Source organism: Lagenorhynchus albirostris, chromosome 3 (genome assembly GCF_949774975.1).
Source record: "Lagenorhynchus albirostris chromosome 3, mLagAlb1.1, whole genome shotgun sequence".
Classification (NCBI taxonomy): Eukaryota; Metazoa; Chordata; class Mammalia; order Artiodactyla; family Delphinidae; genus Lagenorhynchus; species Lagenorhynchus albirostris.
Window position 1 is genome coordinate 59772385 of NC_083097.1, and position 18081 is coordinate 59790465.

General features: G+C 44.4%; 1 protein-coding gene across 1 annotated transcript in view; it reads left to right on the forward strand.

The window, feature by feature from the left end:
• Positions 1-18081, forward strand: part of SV2C (synaptic vesicle glycoprotein 2C) — a 177867-nt gene that overhangs the window by 77549 nt on the left and 82237 nt on the right. Inside the window, exon 3 of the mRNA XM_060146124.1 lies at positions 1132-1283. Within this exon, the coding sequence (XP_060002107.1) occupies positions 1132-1283 (152 nt within the window). The remainder of the gene's footprint in view (positions 1-1131; positions 1284-18081) is intronic.

Consider the following 18081-nt stretch of genomic DNA (forward strand, 5'->3'; position numbering starts at 1 on the left):
TGGTACATCTAGTTTGCTGCAGAGATGGCCTTTCTCTTAATCGCATTTGCTAAGGTCACTGCCAGTACTTCTTTATCATATCAAAGGCTCTAAGGAAATCAGTTATTGCTAAATGAATAAATACATGTGTTACACCTTGACATCAAATTTACATGAAATGTCAATAGCAGTTTTCCTTATAGAATTCTGAACATAAAAGAATCAATACATATTTTAAAAACTGTATCACTAGATGTTGTCTTTACAACTTGCTTATATTGTTGCACATTTTATAAAAAAATGTTTAAGAATTCACATATTGTTTGGAATGATAGTAATTTTTTCCCATACTACCTTATTTTCTTAGGCAATAGCTCTTAAAATTTGGGGGTTAAAGGTCAGTTTGAAATTCTGATGAGATCCATATGGCCCATCTCCACAGAATGAACAAAACGTTTATTCCATAGACCCTCATTTGAGAACCCTTAACCTGGATAGAGGTCACTGTTCATATCCTCTATCCAGAGATCAGTCAGCATCTCTTATAATCACCCGGACTGGAAGGAAGCATTGTACTCTTGGTATCTAAACCAGGAGCTCGTACTCGTTCAGCAATATCTGCTGAATTGGGACCAGAGCCAGTCTAGGAAACAACCCTGTTGGTCCTGTGTTTGCTGACACATCAGCCAGATTAGGCTCCAGGACCAATGCTGTGGGTAGTAAGTATAGGTTGCAGACAGCCCTCTTGAGGTGTTTGAAGCTGTTTCCAAAGTCTCCAGGTAATGGACAGGACATAATCATAGTATCTTTTTCTAATGTGTTAATTAAAATATTCCCTAGATTATACCAAATATTGTGGGCTTTTTTTGGATAAATATCATGTCGAACATTCAACAAGGAACAGAAAGTCCATGGAGAACTTAAGCTAAGTTCTGTAAAGCACAGGAGTGGGGCACCACTGCCACCTTTTGGTAACATAGCTTAATTGCAGGTTCAAGATTAAAGTTACTAAATGGTAGAAAATATACCTTCCTTGATATGCTGGGATAGAGAGAGAGCATGTGTTGTTAGAGCCTGCTTTGGCTCTGCCCTTTGTACTTCACATTGGCTGTACAGGCCCTGATTTCACGTATCCTCTGTACCTCTTGGCAGGATTGGAGGAGCCATTCCCACCGTGTTCTCCTACTTTGCTGAAGTGCTGGCCCGAGAGAAGCGGGGTGAGCACCTGAGCTGGCTCTGCATGTTCTGGATGATCGGTGGCATCTACGCCTCTGCCATGGCCTGGGCCATCATCCCACACTACGGTAAGAGGCTGGCCTTGCGCCAGTCGGGCGGTCGTCTTGTTTTATTTCAGCTTCCATTCCCATCCCTTTCCTCTCTCGTAAATGCTGATTTGAGAACAACACTGTCATCATCATCTTTCTCCCTCTTGTAATGTATAGGATTCCCACCCCCCCTTATAGAGATCTGTGTAAGGTAAGACTGTGCCAGTGATCATTTAGGGATACTTTTTCATTTTGCTATTTTTAGTGCCACTGCTTTCAGTTGTTTCCTTTGTGCTATCAACTCTGGGGTCCCCGCGTAAGTGGAGGTGAAAGGATGCATAGATCATAATCAGCATATAAGGCAACGTGACTTACAATTGTTCTGGGGACTTTCATGCACAGGAGGCACCCACAAGTGCCTTTATTCGTCTCCTCTGGGCTTAGTCCAAGGCTCAGCCCATGTCAGCCTCACCTCTTCTGGCAGCTCAGAACTAGGATGGGAGCAGGAAGAATCCCATCTTGTCAAGGACCATCAATTTGCAGAACTTAAGAGGTGACTCTACCACCCTTGCTCCACAGGTCCCCTCCTCAGTTTCTCCTAAGCACTTAACCATTCCTGCCAGCTCAGAATACTTGAAGGTTTCATGTTTCTGAGCAGTACTTGCCCTCTCGGAAGGCACAAGCTCCCAGTTGCTTCACCCACAAACAATGAACTGCCGGGAGAGGTTAACAGAATCTAGGAATTGAATTCAATATGTAAGGAAAGGGGAGGGGACGTGTTCTGGTTATATTTGTGCACGTATGAGTATGTGTATGTGTATGAAAACAGGCTGAAGTTGGCAAACTATGAGTACTATGTACGTTAAAACCACTATGACTTCAAAAACTCATTCTTTGTTCTATCTAAAATCTAATCAATCTAAAAAATTAGATTTCAAAAATTCACTCCTTGCTCATTTTCTGGTTTTCTGCCTTTTTTTTTTAAGAACAGAGCAGCTTTTCATTATAAAGCATAGTTCTGTTACGGAAAAACCTTAAGTGAATTTAACTCATTGCTATAATCAAAGACAAGACAGACTTCAGTGTTCAGATGCATTGTGATTTGTTTTCCATACTGAGCTATAAAATTCATGTTGTCACACTCTTTCTTTTAATAAACCTAAGAAGTTATTTGCAAACCACAATTGTATTTGACAACAACAAAAAATACACAAGACATAAGAAATTGGTTACGGGGCCTGAAGAGAACTTTCCTTTGCCAAACATTTGAGTGTGATGGGTTTCTCATTTTTAGACTCTTTGGTCACTTCTGGGCCAGAGATGCCCTCATATAGGCAGTTAACCATATCCACCGTGAGGCTTGTCCTCTGCCACCATCTGAGGAATTAAAGGAGATTCTCCTCCTTCATCTGGGACCTGAGGACCTCAGTCACGCTAAGAACCTTCCCCTGTATGGCGGTGTCTAACGCCCGCCCCACTCAGCTCGCTGTTCCAAATGGAAGAGTCACTTAGCTACCACGTAAGGAATTGCTCCTTAGGAACCATGTATCAGAAGACAAAAGGGAGATGCAGGGCCTGGGCAGAGTCCAGCTGTACCCAGCATTGCCCCCAGAGCCACCGCTAGTCCATACGCAGCCTTTGTGTAAATGGAGATAAGGTGCCAGGTGCAGATCGTCACAATTACAGCCCCACTGGCCGTCTCTGCCAGGTACTTGCACAGAGCACAGCCTGGCAGCTGGATTCTGTCTGAGGCCAGAATGTTCTGTGTCTTAGCCTCTGGTGGTAGCACAGCTTCTTGGCTCCTGGCTTTATTGCTGCCCCCTTCCTGGTCCTCCCTTCCCATCACATCTCAGAATTTCTCCTGCTGGCCTCCCTAAACTCATAACTCAGGCTGGCCTTTGCAGTCTGCCTGTTTCCACCAGGCCTGGACATGATGGGTTTTGTTTTTGATTTTGTTTCCTCACTCAGTATTCAGCTCCCCAGACTCCTGCCTTTCGCACATCCCTGCCCTTGAACTGTGATGAGCATTGTGGAGGGCTCCAGGTTTGTCTCTGGCCTTGCCAGCTGTCAGTGGCCGACCCACAAAAGATTAGCATGATCCCCACCTTTCTTTTTCTCAAGCACACATAAGATATTCTTATTTGAGCAAAAAGGGCACCTAAACCATATATAGCCAGAAAGAGGGAGGCTGTGAACCATAAACAATGCTTGAAAAGTTACAGAGACAGTCACAATACAACAGAATTAAATGCATCTGAGGCTGACATTAATTTCTGTATTGAAGGAACCAATAATGACCTGGTTAAGAAATCAGTAACAGAAAATTAAAACCGTATGCCCATGCTTTACTGAAGGCTTTCCATGGCCAGAATGTGGCAAAAAAAAAAAAAAAAAAAAACACAAAAAAACAAAAAGAAAAACCAGCAAATGACGCTGTCAATCCTGTCTGTGTATTAGAATCAGCAGGGGAGGTTTTTTAAATACCCTTGCTGAGTTCATTTTATACTCTTGCAACTTGAAGAGTTGTAATTTTTTCAAAATAAAAGCTTAATTTTAAAAGTCCTGTGCTGAGGCTTCTGGGGGATGGTGATGTTCTGTATCTGGATGGGGATGGGGTGGGTTTCAAGAGTATTTATTCATAAAAATCCATTAAGCTGGGTGCTCAAGGTTTGTGCATGTCACTGTATGGAGGTTACACTTTTTCCTAAGCACTTTTTAATAGAAGTTTACCACTTCCCGCACCCCCCTGAAAATACCCATGCTTGGGTCCTACTGCAGATCAAATGAGTCAGGTTCTCTGGGCTGGGGACTTAGCATCTATCCTTTGAAAGCCCCCAGGTGGTTCTCACGTGCAGCCCAGATTGAGATTTCGTCAGCTCTGTACCTCTCCCAGTGGGTGATGCCCAAAGCCCCTGGGACTTTGTCATGTATATACAGGGCAGCTCTGAATGGGAGCAAACAGCGAGCTTGACCTGCGTGGTTGACTTATTCGGTTGGTGTTTGAGTTTTAATATTGTTGGTTTCATCCAGGCTAAAGGGCTTTTCCATTCATCCAGTTCAGAATCACACTTTAAAAGTAACTGTAACATCTAGATATCTCTTCTTTCCAATGACACATCTTTTTACTCTACTTAAAAAAAGACAGAGGGTTAAAAGTCCATGTACCTTCCCTGTTACCTCTGAAAAAATAAGCAGCTTTCTGTTTTCCCTCTGAAATTCTGCAGGGTATAAATGATGCCACAGCCCACAGAAATAACAAGAGAGCATGCAGGTCCTCGCCTCTCTATCTTTCATTCAGGAGACCTCTGAGCACCTCCCCTGTACAGTGTATTGAATTTTCACCCAGCAGGGAAGGAATTCAGGGCACAGTAAAGCAACTCAGAGTCAGGTACTGGCCCTTCTCACACTGGTAATAAGATTTGCTCTGGAGGGAAGGAATCAGTAATTGGCATCCACATGGCAAGGATGTCAAGGGATAGATGATGCGTATAGTCATGGGGAAAGCAGGTGCTCTTGTGTTTCTGGGCGTCACCTTTCCGCATTTGTGGCTGTGCAGTCAGTGCGTCAAGCCTGAGCACATGCCGTGAGACAAGAATTGTGGCACCAGACAAGCTTCTGAGCAAAGCAGACCTTGAGCTGGTCACTGAGGATGTTGAAAGGAAACCTGGGGGATCCTTAGGAAGTTAGACACAACTTTCAGAAAGGGTGTTCGGACCCTTTCTGCAGGGGCTGGTTAGTTAAGACTTGGGCTGTGCTAGAAGCTACTGATGGATCTCGGCTTCACCTGGCCTGCCGCCAACCAGGTTTCTGTACAAGCATCAGATGACGATGCGCTTTACCTTCCCATCACTGCTCTTGGGGCTGCAAACTTCCTTGGAGTCAGATGGACGCCAGCACCTGAAGGTCCGCACTCTGACAAGACGTTAGGGGACAGGATACGGATGTCATCCCACCAGGCACCTTTCCTGTAAAGTAAGGGAGGGGGAGAGAAGAACCCACCCAGAAGTAAACACCTTGGCCTCAGAGCTCAGGGGCCTGTAGCCGCTGAGAGCAGGTGTTAGAAAGTGTGGTTCCTCTTGACCCACACCCATTCTCAAGCCAACGACTTGACCCCCAGTGGGGACTGGCTTCTGGTTCACAAAAGAACAAGCATTGTGTCAGGGGACAGACGGCACAGGTACAAAGGTTGCCTTGCAGCCTTTCTCCCCTCCCCCACGTCCCCTATGTATCAGGACACCTCAGCATTGAATGGAAGCCCCAGTGCCCTAAGGGGAAAGTGGGACAGGGAGCTGAATCCCAGGCCCTTTCACTCCTTTGCTGAGAGCTTTCATTGAGTCCCGGGCTTCGGAGTTGCTGCCAGGTTGCTGTGCTGTCCGCTCCATTAAACCCTCTGTCATCATTTCCTTTCTTTCTTTTTTTTTTTTTTGTTTTTTAACATCTTTATTGAGTATAATTGCTTTACCGTGGTGTGTTAGTTTCTGCTTACATTGACTTTTATATCAGATGAGGTACTGTCCCCTGCCGAGGTGTGTGACAGTGCACAGCAAGGACCTTCAGTTAGCTAAGTGGGAAGGCTCTCAGCACGAAATGCCTCAGCTCTTAGAGCCCACAGCACCCGGGCTAGAGCAGCCCCACTGCCTCCATCGCCTACCCCTTGCTGCAGACCTCCAGGGCCAAGCTGGGGACGCCCATAGAGCCTGAGCCCAGCCCAGCCCTCCCCCTCCAGCTATGTGATGTCTGGGCTTAAAAACACACAGAGTCCCAAGGTTGTCTGAAGTATCAAGATGTCTTCTACTTCCTTTAGTTACAAGAGGTGTGACGCTAATACATTTCTTCTCCCTAATGGTGAAACTGGAATGAAGGGAGGAGGGGATGGTCGAGTAGCTGTCTGGTTGAGGAAGGAAACAGGGAAGGCTGTGTACATTTTGTTCACAAGAAGGAAGGCAGTGTGGCCGAGGGCAACAGTGATAGCTGATTTGGCGTCTCAGCCCTGCTGCTTCTGGGCGTGTGAGCTTTGTCAAGCTTTTCCGTACCCCCAGCCCCATTTCCTAAGTCAGCATTTTGAGATTGAGTGTAATGATCATGTTAGAGCACCTAGTTCATAACTAATGTTCAAAAATGGTAGCTGTTATTGCTAACAGGTTCATATCCTACATGGGATACCCAGACTCTGTCAGCACAGCCCAGTGTGAGCTCAGAGCTATGGGGAAAGAGGGAGAATGAGCTAAATGCGTAAAATGTGTAAAGTTTACCTAGAGGGTGAGAAGATCGGAGGAAGCAGACCGGAGAAAAAATAAGAAAAAATGTAAGATAATGAGAGAGAATCAAGGAAAAAACAATACTGTAACATCTTGAGTACCTGCAACCTAATGAATCAGAATCTTCCATTCACTTATTTGTTGGATGAATTAATACTCAAAAGGGCACATCCTATATAAAGACTCATTTTAAAGGCCATGGTGCCACTCCCTGGGTAAAAAGAACAAGAGCCTGATGGCCCTCACCTGCTGACACACGTGACCAGCTGACCTGTGGGTTATTACATGGACATCCCCAGAGCCAAGCTCTGTCTCAGCTGCAAGGTGTCCTACACTCTGGACACAGGTAGTCCGCATGGGCTTAGATATGACAGGCCCTGGTTCCAAGCCATCTCTGCCATTCTCTAGCTTTGTCACCTTTAGGGCAGTTACTTAGGCTCTCTGACTCTCAGTTTCCTCATCTACAAAACGGGCATAATACCCATTACAGGGTTGCTGTACTGAAGGACTATATACAAAAAAGTGGTTACTTAGCACAGTGCCAGACACAAGTAGTTCGTTAAGTGTAGTTTTTTCCTTCCACAGATGGGGCTGAAGTTGAGGTGAGGGAGGAAGAAAGAACTGGAATATTAAAAAGGTTTTACTCCCCTTTTCCTAACTATGTTTTCTTAACTGTTCACTTATCATTTGAAGGTTGTGGAGATGGATAAAATGGCGAAAGGCACAGGAACGGAACTTGTAAGGCATGCCACAGTATTCTGCGCCCACTCCAGGATGGCAGGGGAGGGATAAAATGAGAGCTGGGATCCCACGCACCAGCCCAGCCAGGACAGGCAGGCAGCAGGTGACCCCAAGCCCTGCTGCCCAGCTTTGCCATGCTTCACTGAATGTCACAGCCCTGAAGATTTTATGCTCACGTGTCTGAGTGAGACACTGAAAAGGGAATCAATTTGAGTGAGACACTGAAAAGGGAATCAATTCGGTATATCAGCATACACCAATATGATTTCTTAATTCGTCCATTTTAGAATCAATCCCATCTTTCATTTTAACAAAATGACCCTTGGACTCAGATTTCCTACACTCTATGACTGCCATGCAGTCATAAAATACATCAGCACCCCCCTCCCAAAAAAAACCCCCAATAATGATAGTCTTTTAGGGCTTAAGGTGAGATCAAAAAGGCATTATCACAGTTTAAGTGTATGGCCATTTCTTCTGTGAGTATGTCTCCTTGTTCATAGTACCCAGAACAGAAGCAAGTATTTCAGAAGTCTCGCGTTCTTAAACATAGCCACCAGCCAGCTCTCCCACCGGAGCCCTCCTGTCTCTCTCCTCACCCTATACATCACCTGGGGAAAACATGTTTATCAGCTGGGGTGCAAATAGCCCCTCTACCCACAACAAAACCATCCCCTGCTACAGACCCAAAAGACGTGCCTACTTCCTTGAGGGATGGAGAGTTCTGCACTGTTTGGGGAAGTGCTTTTCAACTCTGACTCTGACCTTTGTGGTTTGTATAGTGAACTTAGAGGAGCTGCCTCTTCTGCTGTGCATCAATCCAATCACCATGGAGCTCAGGTCATAACTCTTCCATTCAAGCTCCCCAGAAAGGGAGGGGATGTCAGTCATTTGTTGAGACCCTTCTATGTCCCAGGCATTGTACCAGGCGCATTATTTTTGTCAACTTTAATAATAAAATAGCCAGTTATCTGACCAGCAAAATTCAGTTATCGCCAGAGGAATTGCAATTTGGGAAACACAAGCTATGGCAGACCATAGGCAAATCCAGAGATCAAAGGAGGGGAGCTTGCTTTTATAGAGAAAAGAGGGGAGTTGGGAGGGGCTGTTCCAAAGGAAAGTTCATTGGAAGAAAGCAAGAGTTCAGGGTGGTGACCGCTTCCCATTGGCTGGGCTGTGGTGTTTCTCATTGGCTGGGCTGTTGCTGGGCAAGGAAAATCTTCCTTCTGGGTAGTAGACTTCTTCCTGTTTGGGGGTACAAGGTACTCTTCTTTCTTCAGGGCATGCAAATAGAGTTGAACACATGCAAATGATGGGGAGTGATGATGTGTGAGAGCTCCCTCTACTGGCCTTCCTGACTCTAATTTTAGTTGAGGTTTTTCTTACTGATTTTCACATCTTATACACATAATCTTAAAATGGAGAAATGGGCTTTAAAAATATGGCAGTCTTCTTGCTTGTGTATTCGTGATAAGAGCTAGACTCCTATGCTGCTAACACTGCTAGGTGACACTGCAGAGCTGGGATCTATAATCTATCCCTCAGGTAGTCAGGTGGAGCCTATAGACTTCCTTTCAGAATAATGTTTTTAAATGCAGAAAATGAAATAAATGAAACCAGTTGTTTCAAAATACAGTTATCAAAATGTATTAGCATATTAAGTAACAATACCTATTGACAGGTCTAATAGCTACCATAATCTTGAAGTAGATAGGAACATAGAAGCTAAAAATCAACAAATGCTTTCTTCTGAATCCTAGGGAATCACTGGACTCTAGGTTCTTCCCAGAATCCCACCTTCCATTTCTTCACCATCTGTATGAGTTAAGATTAGGATTGACTAGATATAAAAGAAAAAAAAATTAACAGGCATAAATAAGTTAGAAACTTGTTTTATAGCACATAAAAGAAGCCTGGGCGGAGGCAGTCCAGGGCTGGGATGGTAGCTCCATGGTCATCATCAAAGGTCCCAATTCGTTTTATCTCAGAGTTCCACCATTCTTAGCATGTTCCAACCGGGAGGTCCACATCTTAGGCAGCACAGAGCAGGAAGGACATATAAGGGTATGTCTGTGCTCCCATGAAGAATCTTCCTGGAAGCCCCACACAGATCCACTTAAATCTCATTGGCCAGAACACCAACACATGACCATAGCTAGCTGCAAGGGCATCTTGGAAATGTATAGCCGACTCCTAAGGAGTAAGGAGAACACAAATCAGGATAAAGTGGATACTGGGGGACAACTGGCCATCTCTTGTAGGAAAATCTTGTAGGACTGTTCATGTATTTCATAATCAGAAGTTTAAGTATGGTCTTTTTATATTAGTTTTTGTATGGATGTATGGAAAGCAACTTCAGCTAACTCAACCAGAAAGGGATTTATTGGAAAGCCACTGAATAGCTCACAGAATGGTCAGGAAGGCTGGAGAACCAAGCTTGGAAAAAACAGCAGGAACTGAGTCCTTCCTTTGGTGTCTGGAAGGGCTGTCAGCAAACTCAAAATTTCAGCACCTGAACCCAAAGAAAACACTTACTGTCTAAGAAAAATTAGCTCAAAGTTAACAGCTTCAGTTTCTAGTGTAGAAAGCTTCCAAGGAGCTTTGATATTGGTTTGATTGCTCTTCAGAAGTCATGGGGGAGAGTTTTCTTTGCAAGATGAAGTCCTTAATAAATCATAATCACTAACACACGACATTAGAGACAAGCTATCCCAAGCGCTCACTCAGATAAGGAGCTTAGCGTACACTAATGTGTGTCAGGAGGAGAACCTGGGCCCATATGAAGGTCGGTATGGTTCAGGCTAGTATGGCCTTTACAAGTTGGTTTCAGAAAATGTAGGTACAAGACTCTAGAAAGCCCCAGACAAGTGAATCCTCCGAAGCATTTCAGTGAGCCAAACTTTCCCGGCCCTCAGATCACAGTTGACTACTAGATCCCTGAGAGTTCCGCAAAGCAAATGTGAATCCCAGCCTGACAGCAAGCTGTGTCTTCCACAAATCCTGGAGACCTTGAGCTCCAGTAGAGATAGTGGAACCTACAACAAATAAAAACAGAAAAGTTGGTTTCATTTACTGTAGGTAGAAGTGGCTCCTCCAAAAGCTGTTGACATTAGGGTTTGTCTTGAAAACAGTGAATACACTTTAGAGTATAAACATTAGTTTAAAAATTAATGGCAGGGGCTTCCCTGGTGGCACAGTGGTTGAGAGTCCGCCTGCCGATGCAGGGGACATGGGTTCGTGCCCCGGTCCGGGAAGATCCCACATGCCATGGAGCGGCTGGGCCCGTGAGCCATGGCTGCTGAGCCTGCGCGTCCGGAGCCTGTGCTCTGCAATGGGAGAGGCCACAACAGTGAGAGGCCCACGTACCAAAAAAAAAAAAAAAAAAAAAAAAAAAAATTAATGGCAATACCAAATGCCAGTGAGGATGTAGAAAATGCATGTCTCATGCATTGCTGGTGGGAACTCAAAATAGTGCCACCACTCTGGAAAATAATTGGGGGGTTTCTTTAAAAAAAAACTAGACACACCTAACATACAACCCACAGTTGCACTCCTGAGCATTTGCCCCAGAGAAATGAAAATGTATGTCCTCACAAAAACTTGTACATGGTTATTCAGAACACTTTTATTTGTAATAGCCCCAAAGTGGAAACAACCAAAATGTCTCCAATACCATAGAATTCTATTCAGCAATAAAAGGAAATGAACAGTTGATACCACAGCTTGTAGAGACCTCAAGGGCATTTTGTGAGTGAAAAAGCCAATCTCAAAAGATATAAAACATTCTGGAAATGACAAAGATAGAGATGGAGACCAGATGAATGGCTGGCAGGGGGTAGAGGTGGTGAGGAGAAAGGAAGCAGGTGCGACTACAGTGGAGCCGCTCCCAGAGATCTTTGTGTTGATGGAATCGTGTCTTGACTGCAGGTGGTTACGTAAATCCACACATGCTATAAATGACGAAGAACACATTATACCACAGTCAGTTTCCTACCTTTGGTATTGTAATACAGTTATGTAAGATCTAATCCTTTCCAAGCACTGAGAGAAACTCAGTGAAGGGTACATGGGATCTCTCTGTACTATCTTTCCAGCTTTCTGTGGCTGTATTTCAACATAAAAAGTAGAAAACAAAATTAGTACTACTTTTTGAAGGGCATTTTCACGTATACCATCTTATTTATTCTAATAATCTTGGGAACAAAAGCAACAGTAAGTGTCATTCCCATCTTTGGAATGGAGAGCCTGCCTGCTGCATAGAAAGTTTGCCATTTCCCAAAGTGACACAGAAAATGGAAGATAAGCAATTAGAACCAGTCTTCTGATCCTCATTTCTTCAAACTGTTCTCCAGACATGCCAAAGCTAAGAAACATCCTCACAGAACAACATACAGAGGGTTGTTTCGAATCATTTTTAAGGTCTCTACAGTGTGTGTATATGGCCCACATGGCAACCATCCATCCCCACATCTATCCGGGTGATGCTGTCACAGCCCCTTGCCAAGCATTCTAAGCACTAAGCCTCCATCATTTGCCATAAGAAAAACCAGTCACACCCAGAATTCTGTTATTTTTAAAACTATCCTACTGAAAATGTTATGAGACAGAAGAGGTTTTTACATCATGCACCTTTTATCCCACAACTTCATAATTTCTCACTTGACATTGGTGTTTCCTACAAAGGCTACACTGCGTCTTCTCTCTCCCTCTCCCCACACAGCGCGTAATTTCACTGGCTTCTGTCTCCTTCCTCCAGAAATCTAACTGCATTGCCCACCCCACTCTCCTTTCTTATGCACAGAAATTCAGCTCTGCCCAGCTTCTAGCTCCAAACTTAGATACTCCACCTGTATTACTCTGCTTGGGCTGCCGTAACAAAATACCGTAGATTGGGTGGCTGAAACTACAGAAATGTATTTTCTCACAGTTCTGAAAGCTGGGAAGTCCAAGATCAAAGTGCCGGTCGGTAGTTTCTGGTTGAGGGATCTCTTCCTGGCTGTCTTCTTTCTGTGTCCACATATGGAAGAGAGAAAGATCTCTGTCTTCCTCTCCTTGTATCCAATTAGGGCCCTACTCTTATAACCTCATTTAACCTTAATTACTTCCTAAAGAAATTATCCCGTCTCCAGATACAGTCACATTGTGGGGTGGGGTTTTAACATGAATTTTGTGGAGACCCAGGTCGGTCCATAGCAGCTCCCATTGAAAGGGCCTTCCAGCCAAGAAGGGGCCTTCCAGCCACCAAAAGCACCCCCCTGCTTTAAAGGCATTGGGGCTTATTCATTTTTTTCTAATGTTTTTCTTGTTAGATACCTACTATCAAACCTAACTCTGAAACACTTATCTTTTTTCTCTCTAAAACAAGGTCTTAATGATAGCCTTATGGTTCCGTAAGAGCTCCCCAACTCATCTCTCTGCACATCTCTGTATTCTGAACTAGACAAAGTGTGTGTGTGTGTGTGTGTGTGTGTGTGTGTGTGTGTGTGTGTGTGTGTGTGTTTGTGCGTGTGTGTGTCTGTCTGTCTTTGGAAAGAACTGTCCCGAAAATACCCCTGCTGGGCTGAATTCATCATTAACCTAATTAGGTCTCTTATCCAAGGCTTACAATTAGCACCATTACCAAGTCTTGGTAACTAACTGCTGTGCTTCTAAATTAACTGTCACCTGGGGGGGGGACATAAAAATTGTCATCATCTTCTAAAATGTTCCATGTTTGGGCATATGATCATTCCTCTCATTTCCATCAATAATATTGAACTGCCTTAGAGGGCAAGAGATATTTACAGTTTTGTGGAAAGGTAGAGAAGTCTTCCCTGATATCTTAGGGTACCAGCTACAGAATCTGGACTTCATTTTTCTGCCGTATGCATATCGGGGTCCCCAGAAGGAGGAATACTCCATTCACTTGCCTAGATTGTTAAGGTGAAAGGACATAGAGCTGCCATCTGTTTTCTTTTTTTTTTTTAATAAGTTTATTATTTTTTTTTTTGGCTGTGTTGGATCTTTGTTGCTGCACGTGGGCTTTCTCTAGTTGCAGCGAGCCAAGACTACTCTTCATTATGGTGCGCGGGCTTCTCAATGCGGTAGCTTCTCTTGTTGAGGAGCACGGGCTCTAGGCACGCAGGCTCAGTAGTTGTGGCTCACGGGCTTAGTTGCTCCTCAGCATGTGGGATCTTCCCAGACCGGGGCTCGAGCCCTTGTCCCCTGCATTGGCAGGCGGACTCTCAACCACTGCACCGCCAGGGAAGCCCTGACCGTCTGTTTTCTACAAGCACAGTGTTCTGTCATTTGGAAGGAGTAAGCCAAACTTTGATTTTTACATAGACATTGGTGCTGAATGACCTGGAAGTTTCTATTCTCTTATGGGCTGATTTAGCATTTATATTTTATGCAGCTGTCTCTCTGTCAAAATCGAGCTTAGATTTGCTCTGAGTTGCTTTTAGAAGGTCTCAAGGCAAGCCCAGTTGAAGATGCAGGTGTGTTATCTTAGAAAATATCGCCATTCAGCACAACTGGACCCCACTGCGAGCGTACCTATGTAACTAATTCCTGAAGATACACAATTAATGCCTAGAAGAGCTCGCTGGAAGAATAGATTATTAAATAGGACAGAGTTTGAGGTTGAAGGCATGATAGGGAAACCTTAGTAATTCCTACAAGGATTCTTCTCAAGTTTGGAAGGTGCTTCTTCTTTAGGAAGTGTCTAATCTTTTATGTAATGTTGGAGCATGTTTCCACCTGAGGACAGATTAAATTGCATTTTCCACTTATTCCTCATTCTTAATGTTCACTCCCCAATGAGCTCTTCAGCTGTGCTGCCCATCACACTATGGAATGTACAGGACAAAAAGCAGCCCTGGGGCCTACAGAGGACACTTGCAAAGAGGCTGGAAAACAGTGAGCATGAGAACTGTGTGATGGGGACACGGCAGTGGTCAAGGTCTAAATCTGGCAAAATTAAAGGAGGCAAGATACGGCAAAAGAAAATAGTGTGGGCTAGAGCAGAGTGGGATGGTTACTGTAGATCTTAACCAAATGAACTGTCCTAACTAGAAAACGCTCTTGTTGGTTGTTTAACCCAGTAGTAGTGGAAGAGATGAGCTACTTCCACCATTTGTATATTCCCTTGCCCAGTCTTCTCAACAATTCAAAGCGTATCTGAATGAGATGCTTGGCAAGGGTTAGGAAATCAGTTGAGGGTCATGGAACCAATATAATTTTTTCTGTGTTTAAGTCTAAGTTATCCTACAAAGAAATGTATCCTGGGACTTTTCCCCCATCACCGCTAAACAAACTGAGATTTAGCCTTTATTTAAATTGCTCGATGAGATATTACACTGCACTTTGGGAGTGGCAAACATTTTTGTGTATCTACACTGTGCCTGGCCCCATGCTGGAAGCCAGAGATTCTTCTAGGAGTGTGGAGAAACATCTGTTCTTGGGTAACAGTGAAGAATCCTGAATCCCAGCTTTGCTTCTCATCTTCCCTGTTTTGGCCTGTGGGTTCACAGTACCACTTTCTCAAATACTGTGATGAACTTGAGAGTACGTCCTTCCTGGGACCACTTTGAATTCCACTGTGTTCTTCAACATACAAATGGTGTTACAAATTAGATGGAGGGAGCACATCAGCCTGACAGGTTAGGGGGAGGGTTGGGGAGGAGTGGGGCTAGAAGGGAAGATGAGGTATTAAGGGTCAGAAGAGTCTTGGTTTCATGTGACTTAACAGTTTAAGACTGAGATGGCCAACATAAATATCTTAGTGACCAAGGTGATGTAAACAGGTGAAGCTGGCAAGAAAGAGGACTGAAGCAAACGACAGAGTCTGTGCCCTTTCTAGAGGGCTGGCAGCTACTCAGCTGCAGCAGGTTTAGCCGTGCAGCTGTTGAAGCCTGGTGTGGCCAGATCTGATTTACCAGAAGGCAGGATTCTGGAGATATATATATATATTTATTTATTTATTTATTTATTTTTATTTTTATTTTTTTTTCTTTTGCTGTATGCGGGCCTCTCACTGTTGTGGCCTCTCCCATTGCGGAGCACAGGCTCCGGACGCGCAGGCTCAGCGGCCATGGCTCACGGGCCCAGCCGCTCCGCGGCACGTGGGATCTTCCCGGACCGGGGCACGAACCCGTGTCCCCTGCATCGGCAGGCGGACTCTCAACCACTGCGCCACCAGGGAAGCCCGGAATTCTGGATATTTATTTGAAGTCTCTCCAATTTTCAATCTACCAATTTTAAAATGTATCCCTATAGAGATATACATATGCGGTCAGCAGAATGATGGTCCCCAAAGACCATCCTAACTCCCAGAACCTGTGAATATGTGAGGTTACAGGACAAAGAGGAATTAAGGTTGCAGATGGAATTAAGCTTGCTAATCAGCTGCTCTTAAAATAGAGAGATTACCATGGATTATCCGGTGGGCTCAATCTAATCACAAGGGTCCCTAAAAGCAGAAGATAGAGCAGGAAAAGAGAAGCAGAGAAGTGGTAGCATGGGCAAGACTTGGCTTGGTGGTGTTGGCTTTAAGGATAGGGGAACGGGGCTCTGAGCCAAGGAATGTGAGCAGCCTCGAGAGGCTAGAAAAAAATAAGGAAATATATTCTCCTCTGGAGTCTCTATAAGGAATGCAGCTCTGCTGACGCCTTGCTTTTAGTGCATTTCAGATCCATTTCGGATTTTGGACCTCCAGAACTGAAGATAATAAATTTGTGCGGTTTTTTAAGCTCCTAAGTGTGCAATAATTTGTTACAGAGCAAAAGGCAACAAATAAAACTAGAATAAAATACATCAGTGTAAGTGATGAGATTTGGCAAAAGGATATAATGCTGTAGCCACCACCTCAATCAAGATAAAGAATACTTCCATCACCAGAAAGTTCCCTCATGCCCCTTTGCAAGTCAAGTCCCTCTCACCATGCCTGACACCTGGTCAGCAAAGATATGTTTTCTGTCTTTCGTAAAATTTCATATAAATTGAATACTTCCTAGCGGATGTAATTTTTGCGTCTGGACTCTGCTTTAGCATAATGCCTTTGAGATTCGTCCATGTAGTTGGGTGTTTGAGGGGTTCATTCCATCCTGTTGTTGAGTAGCATCCTTATGGATGGACCACGGTTTGTTAATCCAATCACCAACTGATGGACCTTTTTGACTCTTTACACTTGGGCTATTAAGAATAACGTTGCTGTGAACATTTGAGCACAAATCCTTGTGTGAATGAAGTTTCATTTCTCTTGGGTAAATTCCTAGGAGAGAGATTGCTGGATTGTTTGGTAAATGTGTGTAATTTGATGAGAAACTTAAAATATTTTCCAAAGTGATTCTATCATAATCACTTAATTTTTTCTGAAAGTTTTCACAACACTACATGGACCAAACAACATACACTTGTGCCAAATTTGGCCTGGGGAACTGCTGGGTTTAAGCCAAAGAGAGCCAAGCTTACCTGGAGCGGAGAAGACAGGTAATTACCCTGTGCTGATGCAGAAGACAGCGGGTCTCTGAGAGTCTGAGTGGGAGGAAGATTTTCACAATGAAGAGAAAGGCAGGTGGGACTCCTGGTCCTCAGGTACCTGCAGGGCAGCTGTGCCCTTAAGCCAAAGAGAATGGAGCTGGGCCCCTGGAGGAAGAGTCCCAGTGACCAAAGAGAGTGAGAGGTTAGTTTTGCTTAGAGGTTGGAAGTGAGCTAGTGATTGCCAGAAGGGCAGGGCCTTAGCATGGCCTGGTGAGGAAGAAAACAGGCTCACAGGGACCTTCTGAGGGAAGAGTGAGATGCAGAATATCTGATTGGTAGGCATCATCATCGCACAGGAGAATTATCTTCAGTGGTTTATAAAGACTTTCAGAGACATCATCTCATTGTTGCCAAACCAAACTTGGGTCTGCTTGCCCACGTGCAGTAAAGGCAGTCTGCTGACACAGGATTGTGGTAAAGTGCAGTGATTATTGCAAGACCAAGCAAGGAGCACGGGCAGCTGGGGTTCAGAAGACCTGAACTTCCCAATAGCTTTCAGGGAAAGGTTTTTAAAGGCTGAGGGAGAGGGTTGTGGGGTGCGTGATCAGCTGTTGGACATTCTTCTGACTGGTTGGAGGTGCCGTAATCAGGAGTCAACATCATCAACCTTCTGGTTCCAGCTGGTCTGGGGTCTGCGTGCTTGTGGTCAGCATACAGTTAACATCTTCCACCTCTTGGAGATTTCATTATCTGCAAAACAGCTCAAGGACATGGCTCAGAATACTATCTATGGCCCTTGAGGAGGAACTAAAAGTCCTTGACTTTGTTTAATGGCTCAACTATATTATTATTTTGTCTTGCTTGACTGTTTTCATTTTCCTTTGTTTCTCCTTTTTCTCAATTCTCTGATTAAGTTTGTTCTTTGGAACTCAGGGGAAGCTTAAGAGGTTAAAGTTGTCCTATAAACAAGAGACAGGCAGATAACATGGTAGGGGAGGGTAGTCTTTCTCAGGAAGTCCCCACAGGGTCCTGCTTGGTTATAATTCCCCTTTTTCTTTGTTATTCCTCCATCTTGAGGAGGAACAGGTGCAGGACAAGAAAGGGAATAAAGTTTTGGATAGAGAGGTTAAATCATGAACTTGGCAAAGGGACTCGGTTTTCGAGGGACTCTGTTTCATCGTGACACAAATGAAGTCAAACTGTGTGACAAGCTGTTCTGTGCGGTGGCTGGCCAGGCAGAGGACACTAGGGTAAACAAGTGGCCGGACTCACTTCTCCCGTGACCATCCCTCTTACGCTTGGGTGGTTTGTGACCGAGGATGCCTTGGGCCAGTGGTGACATTTCTTTCTTGTAGTGGACAGAGGGTAGAGTTCCATGA